This window comes from Ambystoma mexicanum, chromosome 6p, assembly GCF_040938575.1.
Source record: "Ambystoma mexicanum isolate Mex_15411 chromosome 6p, UKY_AmexF1_1, whole genome shotgun sequence".
In the NCBI taxonomy this organism is placed as follows: Eukaryota; Metazoa; Chordata; class Amphibia; order Caudata; family Ambystomatidae; genus Ambystoma; species Ambystoma mexicanum.
The window spans coordinates 321405889-321431616 of NC_090935.1; the positions used below are offsets into that span (position 1 = coordinate 321405889).

At 47.9% G+C, this 25728-nt stretch overlaps 1 protein-coding gene across 1 annotated transcript in view; it reads right to left on the minus strand.

The window, feature by feature from the left end:
* MTMR12 (myotubularin related protein 12) overlaps positions 1-25728 on the minus strand; it is a 1529619-nt gene that overhangs the window by 1025941 nt on the left and 477950 nt on the right. Inside the window, exon 3 of the mRNA XM_069627080.1 lies at positions 22793-22932. Within this exon, the coding sequence (XP_069483181.1) occupies positions 22793-22932 (140 nt within the window). The remainder of the gene's footprint in view (positions 1-22792; positions 22933-25728) is intronic.

The window sequence follows — 25728 nt, forward strand, 5'->3', positions numbered from 1 at the left end:
CAATTCTTAATGTCTTTTTAAACAGCTCACCGTGAACCTTCCTTTCTCGGGTTCACTCTTGTCACCACAAACTTTTTCATTGAGGCATCAGGCTTCGCCCCTTCTTATTGGCATCCCTCTTTCGGGCTCACTCTTGCCAATCTTTTCTCTCACCATGTGGGATTCATTATCCTTAGCTTTCCATTCCATTACTTGTTGATCAAAGATTTTCGAATGTACAGCGGATTTTGCTAGACCTCTGTATGACCACTTTTGACACTGTTTGCATGGCCTTCTGGAATCAGTAGTTTCAACAAAGATGGGGAACTAAACAAGAGTTTCTCGCCGAGCACCCACATGGTATCGGGCCTTACAGCTGGCTTTCCCATTTGACCTTCACGGTTAAATCTTCTTTAGCTTGCAACTTCCATTCAACACAGTTTGGTTTATTATCGTTCTCCCTTGACTCACCAGCTGTGATGAACCGCTTGCTTTTCCTTGCATCAGGATCGAAGGGCGGTACCAAGGTAGCATGTGCCTTCTGCTCTCCTGCTTATCAGCGTAGGCACGCTCCGTGTACCGTTGACATCTGCTGCAGCACACGTTAGCCTTTGTTCACGTCTTGCAATTTCTTGCACAGAGGAATCGCAGGTCTGGGTCGGAAAGGGCAAGGTTGCTTCTCTCCCGGTCACCCACTCGGTACTCGCCACCTTTCTCCTCCTCTTGAACTGCCGCCCTGGGATAACTGTGTTGCCATGCTGTCTACCTTGCTCGTAGTGTTCTCTCGTGCTCTACCTTTATCCCTGTGGGGAAGGCAAAGGGCTGTCGGGTGTGAATGATTCTGGACAATTGTCAGACTTTGCCTGACCTTCGTGTTGGGAATTGTCAGGTAACAAGCTCTCACATTAGTCTATTGTCTTTCATGGTGTGCAAAAGTGTTCGTGTAGGAAAGAGGGTGGGGGTTAGAGAGACTGAGTGTCTTCTATAGTAGGATAGGGAAGAGGGGTAAATAGAAGGGGAATCCTGCATCTCACCCATCATTGTTCCCGTTCCACTCCCCGAGGAACCCCCGTCCAGGTGATCATCCAGCACTGGTCCACCCTCAGGAACTGGATCCAATAGTGAATACCGTGTCCTGCCCACCTGGATGACAGATCCCCGGGAACTAGTTTGGGAGACAACTTCAGGTTTCTCACACCACATGCAGAAATTAAACTAATTACAGACACACTGAGCACAACTCATATCACGCCCTCCTCCCCTCGCACACCCTCCTCCGTACTCACCAACAACAACATCATCCATCACGATTCACTGAGTCACTCAAGAAAATAGCCCCCCTCAAAATACAAAACCTCACAACCACCACCACAAACCATGGTTCAACAATTCCCTCCTCCATCAAACAGGAAGCCAGATGTCTTGTAAAAGAACCCATGTCCCTCCACCAGGACACCCCTCAAACACAGCCACTTCAAATACAAGATTACCATACAAAACCCACTACCTCCAAGCACTCCAATCCCCCCACCAATAACACAGACACATCAACACTGTCAAGTCACTCTCCAAACCAACACCCACCCCTACCATACCCACCTAAGTATGCAATGCAACGCACACATGGACTACCTCAACTCTAAAACTCTCATCACACAAGCCCTCTACCCCACCTCTGCAGTCCCATTTCTACTCCTACTACCAAATCTTCCAACACATGGTACCTACTCCATCCCATCGACAGACACCCTAATCACCCTCACAGGAAAAACAAAACCAGCACACTTCCTGGATGACTGCATGACCACACTGGCTCCACACAGGGTCAACATAATCAACTCCTGTCTCTCAGATGGTACAATCCCCATCGCACATGTAAAAAGGGCACATCTCTCCCTTATTCAAGAAAGAATCCCGCTGCCCTAATGGTTCCTGAAAAGTAGTGTCCCATCAATAGCCTGCCACGCCTTGCCAGAATTGCAGAACGCTTCGTCACGAGCCAAATTCCAACACCACATCATCACAAACAACCTCATCAGGCTTTCAACCCAGCCATAGCACCTAGATGCAACACTGCACTCCTGGATGATCTCCACAACATCACTGACAAAGGGCACCACCTTCCACATACTCAGACCTATATGCAGTGTGGCGTGATGGAGTAAGGAGGCTGAGGAGCCGTTATTTTGGCCATAGACTTGTATTCAAATAAAGCAAAGAACCCGTCTCTCCCTATTCCTAGAGGGGTGTCCCTACCTCAACAAAGAATAACTCGGGTACTCATCATGATTTTTATTTATTTATTGGACATATGTAAAGGCGCCTATACACAAGTGATTCCAGGAGCCACAAGGCAGAAAAAAGGGGCAGGGGTTGGACTGGACAGAGGAGAGAACAAAAAAAACAATAAAACGGTTGTACTAGGCCTTGTGGCATTCAAATCGCTCAAGTGCAATGAAGAATAAGTGCAGGTGAGGGGGAAGGCTAGGGAGGTCGGGCTGGGATAAGGGAGGGGGGAAGAGGGAAGTGTGGGAGGGAGGAAGGGGCCCCAGAGGCTGGGCAAGTGCAGGGGGAGCCCAAGGAGGGCTACTGCCAGAGGATAACCAGGGGTAAGGGTCAGCAAGTGCGAGGTCAGGTGGACCAGATTCAGGCTAGTCGGGGAAGGGTGCCCGAGGGCAAGTGCTGGTTAGGGGTGATGGGGAGGACTGGTCAAGGAGAGCTGGTCCCTGTAAGGCTCATAAGGGGCCAGGCACCAGTCGCAGCGGCACATTAGCATGGAAGGGCGGAAGCAAAGGAAGAGGAGAAAAGGAAAGTCTTGAGAAGTTTCCAGACCTTAAGGAGATCCGATTCAAGACAGAGGGGCAGGGAGACCATTCCAGAGGGAGGTGTGTGCCAAAGAAAGATCTACCTCACTCTCTGCTTAGTAAAACGTCAGATCTGCAGGGAGTTGGAGCTAGAGGATCAAAGTTCTCTAGCAGGGAGGTATTTAAGGATTGAAAGTTGGATGTAGCAGGGTCCCAGGTCCCAGAAAGCCTTGTGGATGATGCAGAAAGTCTTGAATTTGATCATTGCAGCCACCAAGAGCCAGTGGAGAGATTTAAGGGCTGAAGAGATGCGGTTGTTGGACTAGAGGCCAAGAATAAGTCTTGCAGCCCTATTCTTGATAAGCTGAAAAGGGGGAAGTAAGAGGCAGATTGAGGAAGAGGCTGTTGCAGTAGTCCAGCGTACAGAGAACCCGAGCTCTAGAGACATTGAGCTTCTGGGGAAAGGTGAGGAAAGGGCGAATGCCTCTGAGGAGGTGGAGCTGAAAGTTGGACTACTTGGCAAGGTCCTTGATGTCAGGGGAGAAGGAGAGAGAGGAGTCTAAGATTACCCCAAGATGTTTTGCCTCACAAGGGGATCAGAGGGGGGGACCCAAGGAGGGCAGCCAGAGAATGGGAGGGGAAACAGGCTTCCCAACGAGGAGGATCTCTATTTTACTGGCATTAGTGCAGAGATAATTAGCAGAGCACCATGCCTGAATAGCAGTCAGACAGTCATGTATGAGAGAGGCCGAGGAGAAGGTAGAAGAGGGAAGCTTTAAAGGAGAGCTATGTGTCATCAGCAGAACACTGGAAGTGAGGAGAAAAGGTGGAGATCAGGTAGTCAAGAAGGGCAAGGTAGATATTGAAGAACCACGGCAATAGGATAGAGCCCTGAGGGACGCTGCAGGTGGAGGAGAGAAAAGGGGCAAGTTGCACTTGGGAAGGTCGGTGAAAGAGGAAGAAGGTCAGCGAGGCCAGTGCCCAGTCCAAGAAGCCAAGGGTATCACGGAGATGATTTAGGAGGATGGCATGGTTGACCGTGTCAAAGGCAGAGGAAAGGTTGAGAAGGATCAGAACAGAGGGTAGAGTTAGAATCCAGATTTGATAGCAGGTTGTCACGGATGTTCAGGAGAGCAGCTTCTGCGACTCTGGATGCTCTGAAGCCAGACTGGTAGTCATGGAGACAGCCAGCAGATTCGGTGTGGTGGGTCTGTTGGGGGATGACCAACTTATCCAGGAGCTTGCCCAGGAAAGGTGTGATGGATATAGGACGATAGTTTGCCAAGCAGAAGGGGTCTGCAGACAGCTTTTTTAGGAGTGGGTGCGCAAGTAAGTGCCCAGGGGGTTGTGAGAAAGAGCCAGCGGCAAAGGAATGGTTACAGAAGTCAGGAGCGAGAGAGGAGATGTTGTCCTTGATAGTTCTGGTAGAGTAGGGGAGCATCTGTTTGGATGAGACTTTAAAGTAGTCCACTATATGAGAGACCTCATCAGGTGCTATGGGCGAGAAGGAGGATAGTATGGGGAGAGCGGGAGGAGGGCCAAAGGAGACAAGAAGGGAGGGAGGGAGGGGTGGATAGTTAGCCAGGCAGCAAGGATGCAAGTAAAAAACCAAAATACCGTCCCTCTGTCCAAACCAACTACTCTATCCCTACACCATTAAGAAATAAACCAAAAATGATTCAATAAACTTCTTAACAAAGAGACTAAGAGAATGGCCCCCTTCTCCTGATGAAACAATCCGGTCGCAGGGTGACTTAACAGCAGTCTCTTGCATTAGGGTCTGATTTACCAAATACACTTGGACCAGGAGAATGACTCCTTGGAAGAGTTCTGGAGACTATTCCTTCTCTTACTGATTTGCAAACAGAGTTAAGGCGTTATCCACTCTTCTGATTGGTGGCACTTTATCAGGACTTTTTATATCTTGAATGTTAGGGATATTACTTTGACAGTTCTTTGTCTTTTAGGGTATCTTTCACATGTATTGGTTCTTCCAATGGGACGAGGAAAGTCACTCCTAGGGCACTCTTGAGATTTAAGGCTTTTCGTGTCACCGCTGTGATGCAGGAATTCTCTCCCGAGTCACTCTTGAGGTTTGTGAGTTTTCTTGTCACCACTGTGATGAGGGAGATCACTCCAGAGGAATACTTCACTCTTGATTCTCAGAAAATCATTACTGTGAAGAAGGAGTTCAATCCTGAAGAATACTTTACTCTTGATTCTCTGGATATCACTGCTGTGATGAGCAATATCACTCCAGAGGGATACTTGACTCTTGGTTCTCTGGGTATTGTGATGCATCCAATGGAGTCATTACTGATTCCACCATTGTAATCTCTTCCCATGTGCCATGGGGAGGATCACAAGGAAAGAGGCAGCCTCTGGGAATGTCATAGCTTGATTGTATGAGACATGGTATTCTCCAGTTTGCCATGAAGAAGACCCCTTGATAACCAATAACCCTAATGGCCTATTGACATGCATCTGTATCCCCTTCTAGGGAAAATAGAGAAACCTTTTCCCAAAGCCCTTTTAACCAAACTTCCATAGCTGGACAAAAGGGTAAAAGCTCAAAGACTGTATTTTCCTGTTCTAATTATCATCCATGTAGAACTGGCTCATCAATTGGAAAGATTGCAAGTATTTTCTCAAGTAATTTGTGCCTCAGTCGTCATCCACTTCATCTCCCACAATAACCCAAGTACTGGGACGAAGGAGGAAGAAGAGAGCAGTACAAAGCAGAAAGAGCGACAAGCTCAATGAGCATGCTAGTTATTTTCACAAGGCACCTATGCGCGGGACATTTAAAGATCGAAAACCAATTGCAAGAGGCTGCTGCTGTTGGGAAGAAGTCGTGCCTCTCTTTGAAGCGTGTGGTCCCTGAGAGCACAGACCAGTGTGGCAGCGCCAAGGGGCTCGCCAGCAAGGTGGAGGAGAAATGTATGAGCGAGCAGAGCAGGCCACAGACATGCCAGGAACCGATTCCTGGACGTTCGGTTGCTGGAGAAAGCAGTGCTTCACTTACCTGAAGGAAGGCAGACATGCCGACGGGAAGCCGCGAGAGGATCCGGAACAACGTGGAAGTAGTCCAGAGTGGAAAGCGGGCGGCAACGCTTGGCCATGCAAGTGCAAATGGGACCGAAGACGCCACGCAGAGTCAACTGAAGCAAAGTGGGGCATTTTGGTGACTGCCAATTTGTAAACTTTAAAGCAACAGAAGAACAAGTTACTTTCTTACCTGGTAACGTTCTTTCGATGGGATGGTCCGACGACGTATTCCATATCTATGACATGTAATCACCACAGCTGTGCTGCTTCGGAAACTTTTTCGGCGTCTGCGTCCTGCGTCGATGACGTCGATGCGCCGTCGTCGAGGACCTCCTCCGACGTCCGACGTCATCCGATGTGATAAGTAGGACGCACGACGCCCATAGCCTCAGTTGTAGTTTTTTCCCCCAGAACGTGTGACATAAGTCAACTGCCAGTCAGACACAAAGCCTTGCGGAACGTAAGCTGCAATCGCAAAAGAAATTCTGCAGCGGGGAAGGCCGGGCGGGAGCGATATGGAATACGTCGTCGGACCATCCCATCGAAAGAACGTTACCAGGTAAGAAAGTAACTTGTTCTTCGAGGGGATTGGGTCCTCCGACGTATTCCATATCTATGACAGACTCCCAAAGCAGTACCAAAGCAAGGAGGAGGGAAAGAATTTAGAATCAAAATGTAGAATAGCCAATCAAATAGCAGAGCAAAGGACCGCCTTGCCAAAGGCCAGATCCTGTGCTCGGATGGAATCAATGGAATAGTGACGTACAAATGTATGTACTGAAGCCCAGGTGGCTGCATCACAGATGTTGCGAATAGGAACACCCCTCTGCAGGGCAGTAGACGCAGCCATACCCCTGGTAGAATGGGCCCGCAAGCCAGCCGGTGGGTCCTTACCCGCCAAACGGTAGCACTCCGAGATGGCCAAAATAATCCAGCGAGACAAAGTCTGTTTCGTCACAGCTTGCCCCAAACGCTTACCAGCGTAACCAATAAAGAGTTGATCATCCACTCTGACCCGGGACATGCGTGAAACATAAAAGCTTAAAGCTCTCCTAGGATCAAGCCTATGGAGCCTCTCCTCTTCCTTACCAGGATGCGGAGGAGGATAGAATGCCGGAAGAACAACCTTCTGGGCCAAATGAAATTCCGTCACTACCTTCGGAAGAAAAGAAGGACGAACTCTAAGGACAACCCTGTCCTTGTGAAATACAGTGAAGGGAGGCTTAACTGAAAGTGCCTGTAACTCACTCACTCTACGAGCGGAAGTAACCGCAACTAAAAACACAGTTTTCAGAGTCAACAGCCTCAAAGGGCAAGAATGTAAAGGCTCAAACGGAGCACCCATAAGAAACTTAAGAACCAGGTTTAAATCCCAACCGGGCACCAGGAAAGGTGACGGAGGGAACACATTAGTGAGCCCTTTCAGGAACTGTGAAATCAAAGGGATTTTAAAGTAAGAACACTCTTCAGACGAGCGCTTAAAGATGGACAGCGCCGCCAGGTAACCCTTAACGGTACCCACTTGCAAGCCCCTGTGGGCCAAAGAAAGTAAAAAGGACAGAACCATGGGGATGTCACATGCAAAAGGATCCACATTCCGAACTCTGCACCAGTCGCAGAACTTACGCCAACGGCAACGGTACAGAGACTTAGTTGCCGGCCTTCGGGCCGAAAGCAACACCTCCATCACGTCCTCAGGGAGGTCCCAATCCTTATACCTCAACCTTTCAGAAACCAAGCGTGAAGGTTGAGGGATCTGACCTCTGGATGGAGAACCTGACCCCCCTCCCGTGAGAGCAGATCGTCTCGGTAGGGAAGACGACGTGGAGGGCAGATGGATAAGTCGAGAAGGTCCGGGTACCACGTCCTCCGAGCCCACGCCGGGGCAATGAGGATCATCCGGGAACCGAACTTCCGTAACCTCCGCAGCACTTGCGGGATGACGGGGACTGGAGGAAACGCGTACAGCAGCGGGAATGACCACTCCACCACGAACGCGTCTCCTAAGGCTCCTTCTGGAGGAAATTCCCGCGAGCAAAACCTTTCGCACTTCCGGTTGACACTGGAGGCGAAGAGATCCACTTGAGGGGTCCCCCAAAGGGCGAAGATCTCCAGGAGAATCTCCTGAGCCAACTCCCACTCGTGAGAGATCGCGCTCTGCCTGCTCAGAGCGTCCGCCGTCACGTTTTCGGCACCGGCCAGATGAACTGCCGAGATCGAAACTTCCTGCTGGATGGCCCAGAACTCGAGCTGCATCGCCTCTCTGCACAGAGGAAGTGACCCTGCCCCCCCCTTTTTGTTGAGGTAGTGCATGGCCACTGTGTTGTCCGTCAGGATCAGGACATTCTTCCCTCGCACAGACGGCAGAAAAGCCTTCAGGGCTAGCCTGACGGCCCTCAGCTCCAACAGATTGATATGGAGTCTGGACTCCGACGGAGACCAACGACCGCTGACTGTCAGCCCGTTGGCATGAGCTCCCCATCCCGTGAGGGATGCATCCGTCACGATCGTCACCTCCGGCCAGGGAAGCCAAAATGGAGCCCCCTTCATCAAGTTGCCTTCGACGGCCCACCACCGAAGGTCCCGGGCGACCGAGGACGGCACCTGAATCGAGTCCGACATCCTGCCGGAGGACTGCGACCATTGCGTCTTGAGTGCCCACTGCAAAGATCTCATCCGCAGGCGAGCCTCTGGCACCAGAAGAATGCAGGATGCCATGAGGCCGAGTAACCTCAAGAACTCGAACGCTGGGAGCGTCTGGGCATGCTGAAACTTGTGCACCATCTGCTGAATGTGAAGAGCCCTCACCTGGGGAGGAAAACACTGCCCCAGGGAAGTGTCGAGCACTGCTCCGATGTACTGGAGCCGCTGCGTTGGCGTCAAATGGGACTTCTTTAAATTGAGGGAGAAGCCCAGCCCGTGAACGGAGCGACAGGCGATCGATAGATGATCCAGGACTTGCTCGGGAGAGCACCCCCTGATCAACCAATCGTCCAGGTAGGGGTAGACGTGAATCCCCCCTTGCCTGAGATGCGCTGCCACCACCACCATGAGCTTGGTGAAAACCCTCGGGGCGGAGGTCAATCCGAACGGCAGGACCCGAAACTGAAAGTGCGAGTCGCCAACCGCGAACCTCAGGTACTTCTTGTGCTTGGGATGGATCGGCACATGGAAGTAAGCATCCTTGAGGTCGAGTGACACCAACCAGTCCTGAAGCTGAAGGGCCTGGAGGACTTGAGAGAGAGTAACCATCTTGAACTTGTCCTTCCTGAGGAGTTTGTTCAAATCGCGCAAGTCCATGATGGGTCTCAATCCCCCGTCTTTCTTCGAAACCAAAAAATAAGGGGAATACCATCCCTTGTTCCTCTCCGCTACAGGCACCAGTTCTATGGCGCCTTTCTCCAGCAGGGCTTGAATTTCCTGCGCAAGGAGCGGATCCGGACTCTGCAAAGAGAGGTTCCCCGGTGGATTGTCGCGAGGCCTGTGCCGAAAAGGAAGACAGTAGCCGTGGGTTATGAACTCCAGAACCCACACATCTGAAGTAATGGCTTGCCACTCTACAAGATGCTGCGCCAGCCTTCCCCCAACCGGCGAACCATGGGACATGGCCTCACGACTGAATGGGAGCGGCTGCGGCGTTACCTGAGGGCAAAGAGGCAACTGCCCGAGCGGCCTTGGCACCACGGGTACCGTGTCGTCCACCTCTGGTACCCCTGCGTTGGCCTCTTTGACTGCCAGCTCCTCTCGCTTTACTGAAGGATGAGTAATAGCGAAAGGAACCACCCCTCCACTGCTGTCCCCTAGGACGAAAAGGCGGAGGTTGGCGAACTGCAGCGCCCAACGACTTCGCTGCAGCTTTTGAGGCCTGCAACCTCTCAAGGCTCTCGTCAGCCTTGCTGCCAAAAAGGTGTTCACCATCAAAGGGCATGTTGAGGAGCCGGGACTGCACATCAGGAGCAAACCCCGACTTCCGCAACCACGCAAACCTGCGTATCACGGTGCTCGCCGCCATGGACCTACTGACGCATTCAGCCAAGTCCAGACCCGACTGAACGGACTCACACATGGCATCCTTACCATCCTGGACCATGGCAAGGAAACCATCCCGTTCAACCCCTTCGGGAATATGTTCAGCCGCTAACGCAACACAGTTCCACAGAGAGTGCGTGAAACGTGACAAGGCACAAATGGAGTTGGCCGCCTGAAGCGCCATACCACCAGAAGAAAACACTTTCTTCGCCCAGCCATCAAAACGTTTGTCGTCCCTATCAGGAGGGATGGTAGGGTACGACGCCTGCTTTGCCGGGGCCGTGGCCGCCTGCACCACCAAACTTTCCGGAGTGGGGTGCCTGGTCAAGTAGCAGGGGTCGCTACTGGCTGGACGGTATTTACGCGACAAGGATCTGCCCACCGCCGGGAGACTCTCCGGAGCAGTCCAAGCCGCCGCCACCCTTCTCTGTAAAGCCATATGGAACGGCAGTACCGGGTCAGTTGGGGGACCAACATCAAGGATGTCTGTCAGATCATCCTGCACAAACTCCCCTGGGGGAGCAGACCATCCCAGATACTCAGACACCCTAGCCATAAGGCGCCGGTACGAGGAATCGGCATGGGAGCCAGGCTCAGGCCTACAAAATTCCACCTCCGGAGAGGTGTCCAGTCCACTGGCATCATGCAGAGACTGCCTCAAATCTTCAAACTGACTATGGCCCGAGACAATTTCATCTGGCACCAGACTAGGAACCAGGCCATCAGAATCCTCATCCGCCTCCGAAATATATTCCAGGTGGCGAGAAGGCACCCGAGAGTGTGTGCTCTTAACCAGAGCCTTCCTAGGGGGTACACCCGTGACACGGGGCACCTCTGACACGAAAGGCGTCGATGGCATCGAGCGAATCGGCGCCGACGCCGAGAAAACCGGCAACGGCGCCGAGAGGATCGGCGTCGACGTCGAGGAAATCGGCATCGACGTCAGATGCAGCGCCTTCAGTATCGGCGGCGTCGACACAGCCCTCGAAGCCGGAGCCCCGAGCGTGTCCCTCGACGACCTGATCGTCGACGGCTTCGACGAGGCCCTCGAAGCCGGAGCCTCGAGAAAGCCTGTCGACGCCCTCGACGCCTCAGACGTCGATGTCTTTCTCGAAGACTTCACAGGAGCACACGGTCTCGAACGCGTCGAGGACCGGGACCTGGAACGGGTACGGCGAGAACGAGCCTCCTTGTCCGAACGGGACCGCTCCCGTGACTCGTGCCGACCACTCTTGCGAGCGGCGTCTCTCGACCTCACACGGCCGACCCCACTCGGGGGCGCGGACGGCTGAGTACCCTGCGACTCAAGAATCGCCAACATTTTCTTCCCAAAGGAAGCCCATTCTTCCGGCGTCGCACGGCTGGTGGGGTAACCGACGTGCCGTGCAGAAACCTCGGAAGAGGACCTGGAAGGCGACCGGTGACGGCGCTTCCGAGAATGCCTCAAAGAGGCCGAGGAGTGGCGAGACCCACTCCTAGAAGAAGACCGACAAGACTTCCGACGATGACGCGGAGAGTCACCCCTCGAATCATCCGTCGAAAGCCCCGCCGACTTCGACTTCCGGGGCTTGGACACCTGACCTACCGACAACTTCTTCTTACGTTCGTGTAAGGCTTTGGACATGAGCGACTGGCAGTCGACACAGTCATCCGTGTCGTGGGCCTCCCCGAGGCACCAGAGGCAGGCGTTGTGCGAGTCAGTCACCGACATCTTGGACCCACACTCCCCGCACTTCTTAAAGCCCGGACGCGGGGTTGAAGACGAAGTGGAAGACATCGCCGAAGGAAATTCACAAACGAACAGGTTCGAAGAACCAGAAAGAACAGAACTCCAAAGAGTCGAGGCTTAGAACCGAGAAACACGAAGCAACACGTTCGCGGAAAAAACGGAACTGAGGCTATGGGCGTCGTGCGTCCTACTTATCACATCGGATGACGTCGGAGGAGGTCCTCGACGACGGCGCATCGACGTCATCGACGCAGGACGCAGACGCCGAAAAAGTTTCCGAAGCAGCACAGCTGTGGTGATTACATGTCATAGATATGGAATACGTCGGAGGACCCAATCCCCTCGAAACAGTGACATTAAGGAGATTGTGTGCCAACCCAGAAGGGATGTTGCAAGAACGAACTCCAAAAATATATGAGAATATGGAACGCAGGTTTGGGGAAAGCCAATGGCAAATGTTGACACAATCAGATACACAGAACCAAAGAAGATATATCCAATAGTGGAATTAAAAGAGGAACTGCTTATTTATGAATATGAGAAAACCTGGCAGGCAAGTAAACCAGGTAGCTGCAAATGTACAAAAGGTGCTGGCAGGGGAGTATACCAGGCAGTTGCAAATCTAAAGGAAGCCCCAAGAAAGGGCTGTTTTTTTTTATCAGAGAAGGCATTTTTGTAAAAAAGAACTACAAAGCTAAGAAGCTTTGTAACAAAGAGGATTGTTCTGCATCAAGAAAGACGCAAAGGACTGTTAGGCCACGAATCATTGGCATTATGCTGAAGGATCCAGGGGAAGGGAATCGTCCTGTTGAAACCAAAGTCCTTTGGTTCTTTTACATTGAAGAACATTTATTTTGGAGCTGTTCTAGTTTTCCTTTACTCATTTGGCAATTACCAGGTTAAAGACATTTCCCTTTTCACCTTATGATTTGGTTTGTGGCGTGAGGGTCAGGATAGAACGTTTGGACACAAGGACAGTTTGACACGGACAGATCCTTGGGTTTAGGCAGGGAAATTCCTCTAAGAGCTGGATCAGAGAGGCATTTTCCCAACCATTTTTGTTAATAAAAGTCTTTAACCAGAAAACATAGCAACTTTGTGTCCGGCTTTCATTTCTGACTCCTCACAGTATCACTACTGTGATAAGGGAGATCATTCCAGAGGGATACTGGACTCTTGGGGCTCTAGATATCACTACTATATAGAGGGCGTTCACCCCCGAGGAATGCTCGACTCTGTGGGCTCCCTGGATCCGTCCTGGATTTCCCGAAACTCGCATTACCTGTATCCTCAGTGGGGAGCACTACCGGTTCTTCCCGGGGTCGCAGGTCGCTGTTGGCTCTGTACACGTTCAGCACATATTCCTACTTTCCTCCTCTTTGGTCTGTGCAGCTCAACTGAGTCGTCGTTGCAGCGATATCAGCATGTTTTATAGACCACCTGATGCACCTCAGAGAGACCTTGCCACCGCTGGATTCTTCTTGCTTCTGCATCGAGCCGGTTTTACCCCAGCACACGTAGTTCCTTTCGGTTTCTCCTTCTGAGACCAATTGTGTCTCGATGTTACAGACAGTGCAGGTTTGAAATTCCCAGGCCCTGCAGGATGGGCGTCAGATTTTCTCACTGCTTTTCCGGGCTCTTTAGCACACCTAGTCCTTCCTCTGTCTTTATTTTGTATTGCTGGGACTGCCCCAGCATAGCGTCAATATTTATTGCCAATACTGCTTAAGTTATCTTCATGTCTCCTAGTGGCCGCCTTGTCAGTTCTTTGGTAATCCCTTCTACTGTTCTGCATCTTTATATGGTTCTTCGTCTCATTCTTATCTGCCCCTACAGATGAGATAGTGGAGGCTTCACAATAACAGTAGTAGTTTCAGGTTGGGAGGGAGAAGGCGTTAATAAGCCCATGTCTTCTGGGAATAAGGGTTTGGTGTGGTCTTTCACGTGACAGGAGTCCTTATCCCCTTGAGGGGAGTCTCTCCCTATGAGGTCCTCATGCTTTTAACCACCCCTAGGGGGATTATTGGGTAGCGGCCTCACCTCCATAGCCTCATACGGAAGGGCTCCCCTCTGGGGAGAAGTGACCAGAACCCGTGAATCGTCAGAGCAGCCATTAACACCATTGACCACACCATCCTTCTAAACATTCAATCCATAGGAAGAAACTCTCAGGTACTGTTCGCAATTGCTTCAACTCCTTCCTCACTGATAGGATGCACTTTGTCTCTATGTCCCCATCAATCCAACCCCACACCAGTTACGTACGGGGTTCCACAAGGTTCATCCCCATCTCTTCTCCAAGCTATATATCGATTTCCTCAGACCGGGCCTTAGCAGCCACAATGTCCATTTTCACAAATACACAAATCTCCTCCCCCCTCCCAACCTCAAACCCTAAAAAGTGGTCCATCCGCCATTTCCACCTGGATAGTCACCTACTTCCTAATACTTAACCCATCCAAATGGAATGCCTTCTGATCTGGACTTCCCCTTGGACCCTGGGTACAAACCCAACCTTACTTCGTGGATAACATAACTCCACATAGACCACCCACACATCAGTCTCCAAACCAGTCAAATAACTGTGCTTCTCTATTGATCCCATTTATCTGGTAATAAGTGAAAACATATTTTTTTAATTTTACTGAAAATGTAAAAGACTGATATAGACAGAGTTTGCGTAGCGGCTGGCACGTGGTCCGGGACGGGCAGTGGAAGATGAAAGTCAGCTGTGACAGAAGTTTTTGTTTGCTTGCCAGTGTGTGTAAGTCGTGGGTACTGTTTGTAGTGTGTAAGAGAGGGGCCTGGGGAGAAGGTGGGTCGGTGGTTGCATTTTTGTATGTGATGGGGTTCGGTCGGTATGGTTATGGGGGTAAGTGAGTGATGGATTAAAGGGTGGTTTGAGGTTGAACCCCTCCCCCATCCTTGATTTCAAGGGTGAGGGCGAGTGGGGCGGGGGAGCGATATATTTCAGATATTAAAGGCCGCACCAAATTGGCCAAAGAAATGTGGTATTGTTTGTGTGGGATGTGAGAAACCTGAGGGTGTTCTCACTCCTAGACCCCTTGGATCTTATGGGCAGGTGGCCAGGGAAAGGCCATTGCTATTGGATCCTGACCCTGGCGGCAGAGGATCACCTGGAAGGAGGGTCCTTGGGGACTGGGAGTGGGGTGCCCTTGTACGAGACATGTTATCCCCCTTTCACTATTGACAACCAACCCTTCCCCAACCTTCATAGGCTGTTTAAACCAGTTACCCTAATTTCTCCACAATTGACACTTGACAGTATTGGGACGAAGAAGAGAAAACTAAGATCAATAAAGACTATTTTCTTTCACCACTCTGGTACTGGTCCGAGGAAGATGCCTGCTAAGAGCTGTGCGGGTCAGGTATGTACCTTTGATTGTGGTCAGGCAGGGCTAATTGGACATTCTCATTTGCAGCCTGTCAAGGGGCTGCAGGTGTACAAAAGGAGACCAGCCTAGTGGGGGAAGAGAGCGACAGGAGAAGCATCAAGGAGGCTGGTGCAAGCAGCAGATTTCCTTACTGGAGCAGGACGCTGAGGACTACGAAGAGAGGCGGTGCATGGAAACATGGCATGGGAGATGGGACTCCCTGGAGCAAGCTGAACAAGGTGAAGGGAGCCGTGTGGGAAGGCTGCCCCTTTCCCTTTTTCTCAAAGTGCTTGTTCCCCTCTGTGGAGGACCAACACAGGAGTGTCTGAAGGGCGGGGGCTGTAGCCCTTACACTAAAAGCAGAAGGATGTGTGCATGCTGCAGCAAGAACTGTTAAAGCAACCAATGAGTTTCTGATGAATGAGAAAAGTCTCTGGTCCTTTCATCGTAAATTACAGAACAGCTGGCAATACTTTGTATAGGAGTGGTCAAATGCATCAAGAAACACGTTTTTGAAGGTCTCCGAACACTGAGCAATTCAAATAAAATGAAAAAACTAATATTGATCAACAGATGAAGCGAAAATGAGATCAGCAAAACTCAAAATTATTGAATACTGAACTGAATCAAAATCTTGTTAACAAACAGAATTAAGACATTTGGAACCCAGAAAAGGAACAGAACTTCAAATCCAAGTAACACATTATATGATTGAAGCACTGAAATGAATATAACTTGAAAAGGATACGCACACCATAGTATGTAGAGTTCTAAAATAAATGTGTCTTTAAAGAGCATGCAAACAAAAGATACTGAAACTTAATTCACAGTGGAACTTTGTTAAAGGAGTATTAATAACGTGTGTGAAAGCTACCAACTATAGGAACAAATATTTGAACACAACATTAACTGAACTGTGGAACTTAAAATATAGAAGACAGGGATACTTTGGGTTCCCTTCCCCAAGATTTAAGCAACGCAGTTCAAATATACTTGGGGAAGGGAACCCAGAGTCCTGATTAAGACTAATTCATTTTAAGTTCAAAGAAGGTCATTTTTTTTATTTTTTTGCGGAACTGATTTTCACTTGAGGAAGAGAACTGGAAGAAAGCTGTGAGCTGGAAGAAGCTCAGAACTTTGTGTTAAATACCGTTTTCTATTTGGATGACGACATCCCTACACATTGTACAGATCTAGTTGTCAGGGCAAGGATAGGTTTTAGACACAGACAGACTACAAAGCTGAAACTCTTTTGCTTAATTTTATTTAGTTAGGGAAATCCCACCTTAGTATAGGGCACATTAAGACTTTTTCCATCCTGATTTTAAGCTAATAAAGTACTTTGTTTGAACTCTGAATCCGTTGTCTGTGTCTTGCTTCATGATGCCTTCACAGGGGCCGTAAATATATGAGAATATCACATAGAACCCTCTACCCCATCACACACCAGATGGCTAGTGCCACCAAAACATGCAAGCGACAAGTACATCTCTGCAAGATCAGACACATCCTTCCCCTAAAAAACCTTTCACACTGGAGGACATGCACTAGTTCTGTCCAAGTTGCACTACTGAAATAATATCCTCTCCGTCCTCCCCAACAGCACCCTTGTCCACCTGCAAGCCAACCAGAAGGCAGCAATATGACCCATCCAAACACTTGCACTTCATGCCAGCTCTCTCCCAGCTCCACTGCATACCCCAATTGCTTTTAAAAGACTCTGCGTCATAGTCAAAGCAATGCACCTCAAACCCCATCCAACCTTCACATCAAACTGAAGCCCAAGCAAATCTAACACCATGCAGGCCAACCAAAATCTCTTACGTATTACATGCTGCAAACTAGGCTGCACACAAAAACATGTATTCACACAATGGAGACCGAGAACATAAACAGCCTACTAATCCAAATCCGAACCACACACTCCATCACTTTACAAAAACGCCCTAAAACATACCTCTTTCCCCAAACCTAATGCTGCAAGACTACCAATCACTGCCATCCTCATTCTATCCTGATATTCTTATCCTGTCCGGAAAATATTGGAACTTCTTTTTCACCTCTTTCCTTTTGATCTTTGTAAGGTGCTACTAGACGCTCTGGGTAAGGCCAGCCCTTGACAAAAATTCAATAAAATAGACATAATACTGCCTGCAGTAATTAACAATACTCATTGGGTCCTATGAAATTCCAAAATGGGGAGCAACAGAAGGATCTGAATGTCTCTGAAACATGCAGACACGTCGCGTTTACTGCATCACGGTAATAGTGAAGGAGTTTGGCGTCTTATTCAGAAGCATAATCAGAACCACAGAACAGTGCAAGGATAAAAACAGTACAAGGACCTTAGGACACATCCTTCTCATTCTTATAGCAAATGTAAGACCTCTGAATGGTAGCAAACGCTACACATTATAATGCTATTAGGTGTGGAGGAAAACAATTAACTGAGAGATGAGTACATGCCTACACATATCCCGGAAACACCATACCAGTACATGGATTGAACAGTTGTTTATTTATTCATTTATTCATTTATTCGCATTTGTAAAGCGTGCAACAGCCCAGAGGCATTGTGGCGCTTGTTACAGACAGATTTCTTAGTTACAGTTAGGTCACAATTGCAATTTTCAGTACAGGAATGAGAGAGAGCAGTGCATACAGTGGGTTAGATGAAGAGGGTTTTTTTTTTTCTTTTTTCGGAAGGCAAGGAGAGAGTTTTCAGCTCTGATGTCTGTGGGTAGAGCGTTCCATAGCTTGCCGGCTATGTAGGGGAAGCCTAACCCGCCAGCTTTGGCCCTGTTGATGTGTGGGGTGTGTAGTTGGTTGGCGACGCGAGTTCTGATAGGTCATGTAGAGGTAGATTTTGTTATTGTCTCTGATAGATATGATGGCGCTGTGAAGGTGAGGCATTTGTGGGCGAGGATTTTGAAAGCGACGCGCTCTTTAACCGGGAGCCAGTGAGCTGCCTGTCTGGCATGGGAAATATGCTCCCTTTTGGGAATTATTAATGCTGCTCTTAGTGCATGCATTGTTCTGCGTGATTTGGAGTCGGTTTAGATTTATTTTTTGCAGATGTACCTGCTAAGAGGGCATTGCAATAGTCTAGTTTAGCACCAATAGTTGCTCTGGCTATTGATGGACACTTAGGCTTAGATAGGTATGGTTTTACTGCGTTTATGAGATTTGTGGTGTGTGCTGAGGCAGAGGTGATGGCGCTGACCTGCCTGTTCATGGATAGTGTAGAATAACAAGTTACTTACCAACTGGTAACATTCTTTCGACTGGTTGTTCCTCCAATGCATTCCACATCTTTGACGTGTAATGTGCACAGCTGTGGACATAACATGTCAAAGATGTGGAATGCGTTGGAGGGCACAATCCATTCGAATCTATGTAGCCCTCTAGGGTCTTCACGGATGTGGAGACAGGGATGATCGTATTATCAATGGGGAAATTGGTGTACAGCTTGTCGGGTTTGGCTAATGTCGTTTTTTGACCTAATATGATGATTTCGGTCTTCTCCCCATTGAGGAAGGGGCCATTGGCCGCCATCCAGGCTTGGTAGGTGGTGTATATTATATGAAGTGCTTCGGCGTCTCTGTTATACAAGCTGGAGAATGGTAGGAGTATCCGAGTATCGTCAGCGTAGTTAGTATACGCGATACCAAGGGTGTCAAGCTTGTCGAAGAGGGGCTTTGTGAATAAGTTGTACAGTGTGGGTACTGTCAAGAAGGAGGTGACCCCAAGAGCTGCTTCTTTGGAGAAGTTAGCTGAATGGGTGAGGTGAGTGTCTTGTGATCCACCAGATAGAAAGCAGCCGAGAGGTTTAGGAGTAACAAGAGGGCTGACTTGCCTTTATCCATGATGTGGGTGATCTGGTTTTTTAGGTCCACTAAGGCTGTTTCAGTGCTGTGTCCTTTGCAGAAGCCGGATTACATTGTCCCGAGAATAGAGTAGTCTTCAAGGAAGTGTTGGATTTGGCAGTGGGCAGCGTTATCCAAGATGTTGAGGAGGAAAGGCACAGTGGTTATGGGTTGGTAGTTATTGGGCTGTGTGGGGCCTACAGTGGGCTTTTTTTTTAGAAAGGGGTTTCAACCACTAAAGAATCATAGGAAACATACACCTACTAGGAAAAATGTTATGCAAATATAATGCATTAGAAAGAGTGTAAGGCCAAAAATTACAAACTTGCCACCCAAAAATCCACTAAAATTAGATACACTGTACTGGGATAAGCTTGGACACAGTTCACACCTCGATACACAGTAACCACATTTGTAAAATGTGTCCAATGTTATTCCATGAGGAAAGAGACAATTGCAGTAATGTATTCCATTTCATTCCATAATAAATCACTGGTACCTTCTGAACTTACAATTTTTAGCATAGAACTCAAGGGACCCAAATCTGATACAGGAAAAATGCCAAAATCAAGGTAAGTAAAGTTCAAACCTTTGTATATGTTTCATCCATGCAAAGCAGCAGAACAAAGCTCATAGGCAAGGCAGGGTTATAGGGTAAAGTCTGGTAATTACAAGATCTCCCCCACAGGTTTGTCCCAAGGATCAACCGACCGCAAGGAACAGCATCAGGGAGCCCAATGAAGAGCTCCAGCTGCAGGTCCGCGACACAGCCAGTCAGACAAGGATGGAGGCAAGACCAATGCAAGTCAATGGTAATATGCGGTAAAGTGGAGGCTGAAGAGCCCCTCTATTCGCAGGCTTTGGAGGCTCTAGACAAGTCCAAGGAAAATGATCAGGACCCCAAGATCTAGGGACAAGAACGTATGGTGCCAGTAATTGTAGGTGCGTCTCAGAAAAAGCAGGAGAGCCTGGTAAATGCATGGATTTCTACCGATCTGTGAAAAGGACCTTGGACCCAGAAAATTGAAGGCTCGACCAGCAACGACTAACATGGATCAACAAAACAATCTATGTAGCCAGGAGGACAACCCGCCCAGGCTGAAGCAGCAGCAATGAGGACACCTGCAATATGGAGGAACCAGCCTCTGGGGATCCAGTAAGCTTAAGGGGACAAGCTTGTATCACAGCTAATGAGTCTACCGGATTTAACTTCACTAAAGTCTCCATTCTTGAAGTGGAAAGAATCATTCTGTCACTGAAACCGTCTGTCAGGGCGATCTCTGCCCTGCGCAACTCATCAAGCATGCGGCCAGAGACCTCGCTCCTTTCATCACAAAGCTCATCAACGCGTCCTTTTCCACTGGCATCATCCCCACTAATCTTAAACAATCCTGGGTACCTCCACACTTAAAAAAACCTACTCTCGACCCATCCACTCCGACCAACTACAGACCAATCACGACAGTACCTTTTCTCCTAAAGATTCTGGATAAGGTTGCTTATGTACAAATTCAGAAACACTTGGAAGTACACCACCTGTTAGGAGCCAGACAATCAGGCTGACGTCCTCAACACGGAACTGAGACAGCACTCATCGATCTTAAGACCCAAGTCGATGTGCTTAGAGACACCAGCAAAGCTGCCCTTCTCCTCCTTCTAGACCTATCAGCAGCATTCGACCTGGTTGACCATACTATTTTATGCAACCACCTTAACACAGCTGCCCACTTTTCTGATGAAGCAATTACCTGGATTAGACCCTTCCTAAATGGTAGAACCATGAGGGTCTTGTCGCCCACAGCAGCTGCCAACCCTATACCAATCACCTGTGACGTCCCCAGGGTTCTTGTGTCTTGCCCAGATTGTACAACATTTTTACCAAGCCCCTTTTCGATGATCTGGATCATCTCGGTATCACCTACACTAATTATGCAGATGATGCCCAGATCCTCCTCCCGCTTTCTGGGGATTATGAAACAGATTTGGCCTTGGTGAATAGAGTTTACATCATCATCCAGGCATGGATGGCCACACATGATCTATGCCTGAATGATGATAAAACCCAACTCATCATCCTGGGCACCGCCTCTAGCCTAAAAAAACTAGGACCTTACTACTCTTCATTCATTATCGATGGCAAAACAGCATCAAAGTAGGACAAGAGGTAAAAACGCTGGGCTTCTACCTAGACGTAAACCTCTCTTTTGCCAAACAGGTTAATTCTCCAGTATCCTCCATGGCCTACACGTGCAAATTAATCCACACAGCCAAGCCATTTCTATCCGATACTAGTTGCACGACCTTGGCCAGAGCCCTCATCCTATCTCGACTGGACTATTGCAACACCCTCTATCTAGGGTCCAGCAAAACCACCATTAGAAAAATCCAAACCCTACAAAATAATGCCCATAGAGCTGCATTAGGCATCTCAAAAGAGACCACATCTCTGAGAGCAGCAGACAGAACAATTGGCTCCCTACTAATGACAAAAATACTCCTAAAAACCTTGTCACCCACACACAAATCCCTCAACAACGCTGCGCCTATCTACTTGGTCAACAGATTCCACAGACCGACCTCCCCGAGACCCTGTAGAACAGCCTACGAAGACTGCCTTTCTATCCCTAACTTCAATCGCTCCACCATCAGTGGCAATAGCTTCCCGGTGAAAGCAGCCAAATTATGGAACTCCCTACCTCCCACACTGAGAATTGACCTCCCCTATCAAAACTTCAGGAACAACACCATCACGTGGCTGAAAGCAAATTATCACTAAACCTATATGCAGCCAAGCATCCTGAACCCCCCTCCACCCAACTGAACCTCTGTACTCACTCATCTTATTATCACTTTCACCTGTATATATTGCTGATGTAAACAAATTATATGTATCATTATATTTTGCTCTTGTACCTTCCGTCTGCAATAGGACTTACTCTGAATATACCTTGTATTTAATACCGGTTTTTAAATAATAACGCTGTTGTAACTAAGCTTCGCATATTCATGTAACTGCTGCGCCCTGTTATCCTAGGGAGGGGGAACGAAGGGAGGACAGACAACAATCCTACTAGACCAAGTGTTAATCAGTTCGTGCAAGTGCATGGGATGGGGAAGGGGCAAATGGCGGGGGGGAAGGGCGAGTGCAGTACATGGGAATAGAATGAAAACAATAAGTAAAAGTAACGGCCAGCAGATGGCAAGTGCAAGGTAAGTGCAGAATCAGGTATCAAGTGCTGGTAGTGGGACTGTAGGGATACAGAGACAGTCCCCAAGTGTGGGGGATGCCAGGCAGGCAGTGCAGGTGTGAGAGAATGGCGGGGGAGGGACCTGGGCCAGAGATCGGAGGGTGACCAGGTAACCAATGCAGTTTCAGTATCAGCCAGGAGGTCAGCAGGGGAGAGGAGGGGAAAAAGCAGAAGCAAAGGGAAAAGTTTTGAGGTGCTTCGGGAACCGGAGAGGATTCTCCTCAAGTTTCAGGGAGGCTGTTAGAAGAAACCAGGGCAAGGACAAAGAAGCCAGGGTCCAGCCAATACAGCCAAACCAGGTTCACAGCAGCAGCTGTTCATATTCACAGCTGGTCAAACAAAAGCTGAATGCAGCCATCACCAGCTTACTCCACAGTACACTTACAAGATAAAAAATCACCTAGGAACTAAAATAAGATGCTCAGAGCACACTTGTTCCCTTGTAGCCACATGGGATACTAGGGGAAGCAGATCACGAAAGGGTTGCAATGGCAAGGGAACTTCAGTGGAAACCGCAAAAGTAAAGTATAAAATCTAGGAAAGCCAGTAATAAGAAAGCAACAATTTTAGGGGACCCAAAATGTGGGTCGAGCGAATCCCACAAATGATTTTCGCCCTAACATGAATTCTTATAAATACATACAATACATACAAATAAGAGTTTATTAAACACAAACATTAGCAGCCCACCTACATTCTCCTTGGCTTTTGGGTCATCCGTAAGGAACGCAACCTTAAAGTTTGTACAGATAAGTCTCCCACAGATGCCATGCTGGGAACTTTCATCCTGTGTACACTTCAAGACTGTATTGGCCTCACATAGAAGCTGTTCACCTAATTAAAAAAGAGAAGGTCGGCAGTCAATAAAATGTATCAGCCATCATTGGTAACAGTATTTTTTATAAAAGGTAGAGGTGTTACTTTTTTTAGAACGTTTTCTGAAAACAAAACAGGTATTATGCAGCACCACTTCCTCCTACAGTATATATGAAATACATATGCCCTATCACTGCTACTTCCAAAGTATAAAACTGTAAGTATATGTTACTAATTTCATTGACTTTATCCGACTAAGCAATTTATTTGAATATGTAGAAAAGAAAGTAATTTACAAAGTCCCACTAAGAAAGTCTTTTTGAAATAATGTGAATAAGGAAAACATGAACAAGATACAGAATGATGCTTTAGCATTTCCCAATTTCAGATTTATGAATAAAAGCAAAAGAGATCAAGGGCCAAATTGGAAGTGAACAGAAAGTCAACAACACCTAGATGAAGGACATGTTTGTGGAACACAGAGGAACCGTAAGATAGCTTATCAGCGTTTATGAGAAGGCAGGTATGGGAAGATGAAAGAAAAGTTACCACTGGTAAAAACGCTGCAGAAAGAAAGTGATCATAACTAAATGAAACAGGAATTCAACAAAGTTGACAGATCTACAGCGAAATGTGACATGGGTAAGAAACACCAAAGAAAGTATAGGTATTTAGTTACATGGAGGACATGTTTGAATAGGAGAGGTTTATAGTTTGGAAGACCAACATGAAGTCAACAGCAATGATGAAGACAAAGAGAAGAGATGCAAAATGTCTTTAAATGTTACACAGCAGCAAACTCGATTAACAAGAAAAATGTTTGATGTGAAACATACAGCATGAGCTCAAACAGATGAAGAAACAAACAGAAAAGGAAAGAGCAATACAACTGGTAGCAGGATGAAGCAGATGAAGATAGAGGTCTGTCATCCAGATTTTAACTGCAGAAACCATTTATAGTTAACTGTGGCAAAAAGGGACAGAGCTTAAAGGGGAACAACTTCATACAAAATGTGATGGTATAAATGGAAAAAGAGATGGGAGGGCAATGGAAAAAGTATGCACTAAAATACCAGGTAAGGAGAAAACAGAGCGAACAGGGCAGATCAACAAGGTCAAAAGCACAAAAGCTAACAAAGCCAGACACGTCAGTTGAAATCCTGAATTGTCATGTAGAAATTAGTGACAGTGAAGAAATCAATAGGTTAAATATTTTCACCAAAATCTTGAAATGATGAGGCGAGATTGTGTTCGCACAATAGGTAAAATGGTGGTGGAATTTCAGTAAGGGTTTTTAAAGAGCAATAAAGAGTACATTTGAAACAAATATATGGAGGAAAGGTCATTAAAAGGCAGAGCAAGATAGGACAGTAAAGAAGATCTGTAGAAGTGATACAGGATTACATAGATTTGACGGGGGGAGCTGAAGTGTAAGAATAAAAATACTGCGTAGCATAAAAGAGAAAGACGCAATTACTAACCTGTACCTGTAGGTCTCTATATTGGGCACCTCCAGCATATTCAGCCTGCTAGGATATTCCTTTAAGTCTAACAGAATGCTGAAGCTTCTTAAAAAACGATGTCCAGGAACTTAGGGGCTGCCCCTTAAAGGTCACACACAATGCTGTTCTCTAATCGTAGTCCATCATGTCAATTTGAAGCACCCACAAAGATAACAGTCATGTCTCCAATACAGGAGCAGTTGAGCAAATCAGTTATGCATTTGAAGTCCATATACTAATGATGGAGAACTGCATCAAACAGGTCCTTCAGCCAAGGTTGCAGCTCAGTGCACTAAAGCATCCACTACAGGATGTGTGTTAACTTCATGTTTGCAGGATCAAACCCCAGGTGCTCCACTAATACTTTATTTGTTCCGAGGTCGATAGAAGAAGTACCACCAAGTTGGGAAGCAATCTCTAATCTATATATATAGCGCTATGATACTCCTTTTCGGGTGTGCGTGTACACTCTACCAAACACACCAGTTATATTCTCCAATGTGGCAAATTAATCATTATAAAGGAATGGGTAGGCGCCATTGACATTACCTAACACAATAGATTCTACAGGATGGCCAACCCTAGATGAACATTTGTTTTGGCATCAATATGTGGTGAAGGGATCACACTTGCTGTGTGCTATTTAGCTCCTTTGTGTAAAGCCCAGATCAGCAAAGTTAGGTTGACAACTACTAGGACCTACCAGCAACTCCACAGGCCAAATGGTGCATGCACACATCGAAGCCAATAACCTCCTTCAGTCCTACCAATCTGGCTTTAGGCCCAGATGCAGCACAGAAACAGCTACCATCAAGGTGGTAAACTATGCACCTAAAGTTCTGGATGATGGCCATCCTTGCTACCTGGTTCTCCTTGACCTCTCAGCGGCATTTGACACAGTAGGCTACCAGACACTCACTGGCAATCTACAACTTCGCCGCTGGGGATCAGCAAGATCGCACTCGGCTGGTTCAAATCCTACATTGCTAATTGCCACAGTTAGTAAAAATTGATTCCCCCAGATCATCAACTCTACCCATCACCTGTGTAGTCCTGCCAGGATCCATCCTGTTCCCAGTGATCTTCAATCCTTGCATGGAATCTCTCAGAACCCTCCTCGTTCCACACAAAATCCACACCAACCAATATGCAAATAACCCATCTACAGGCTCGAAGGCTGCCTCACCTTGATAGTCCTTGATGTCCAGTGCTTACCCAAGTTCAACCCCTCCAAGACTGAATTCCTACTGTTGACTAACAACAAACAACACCCTGACAACCAGACCTGGCTATCTGCTATAAACCTCAAAGG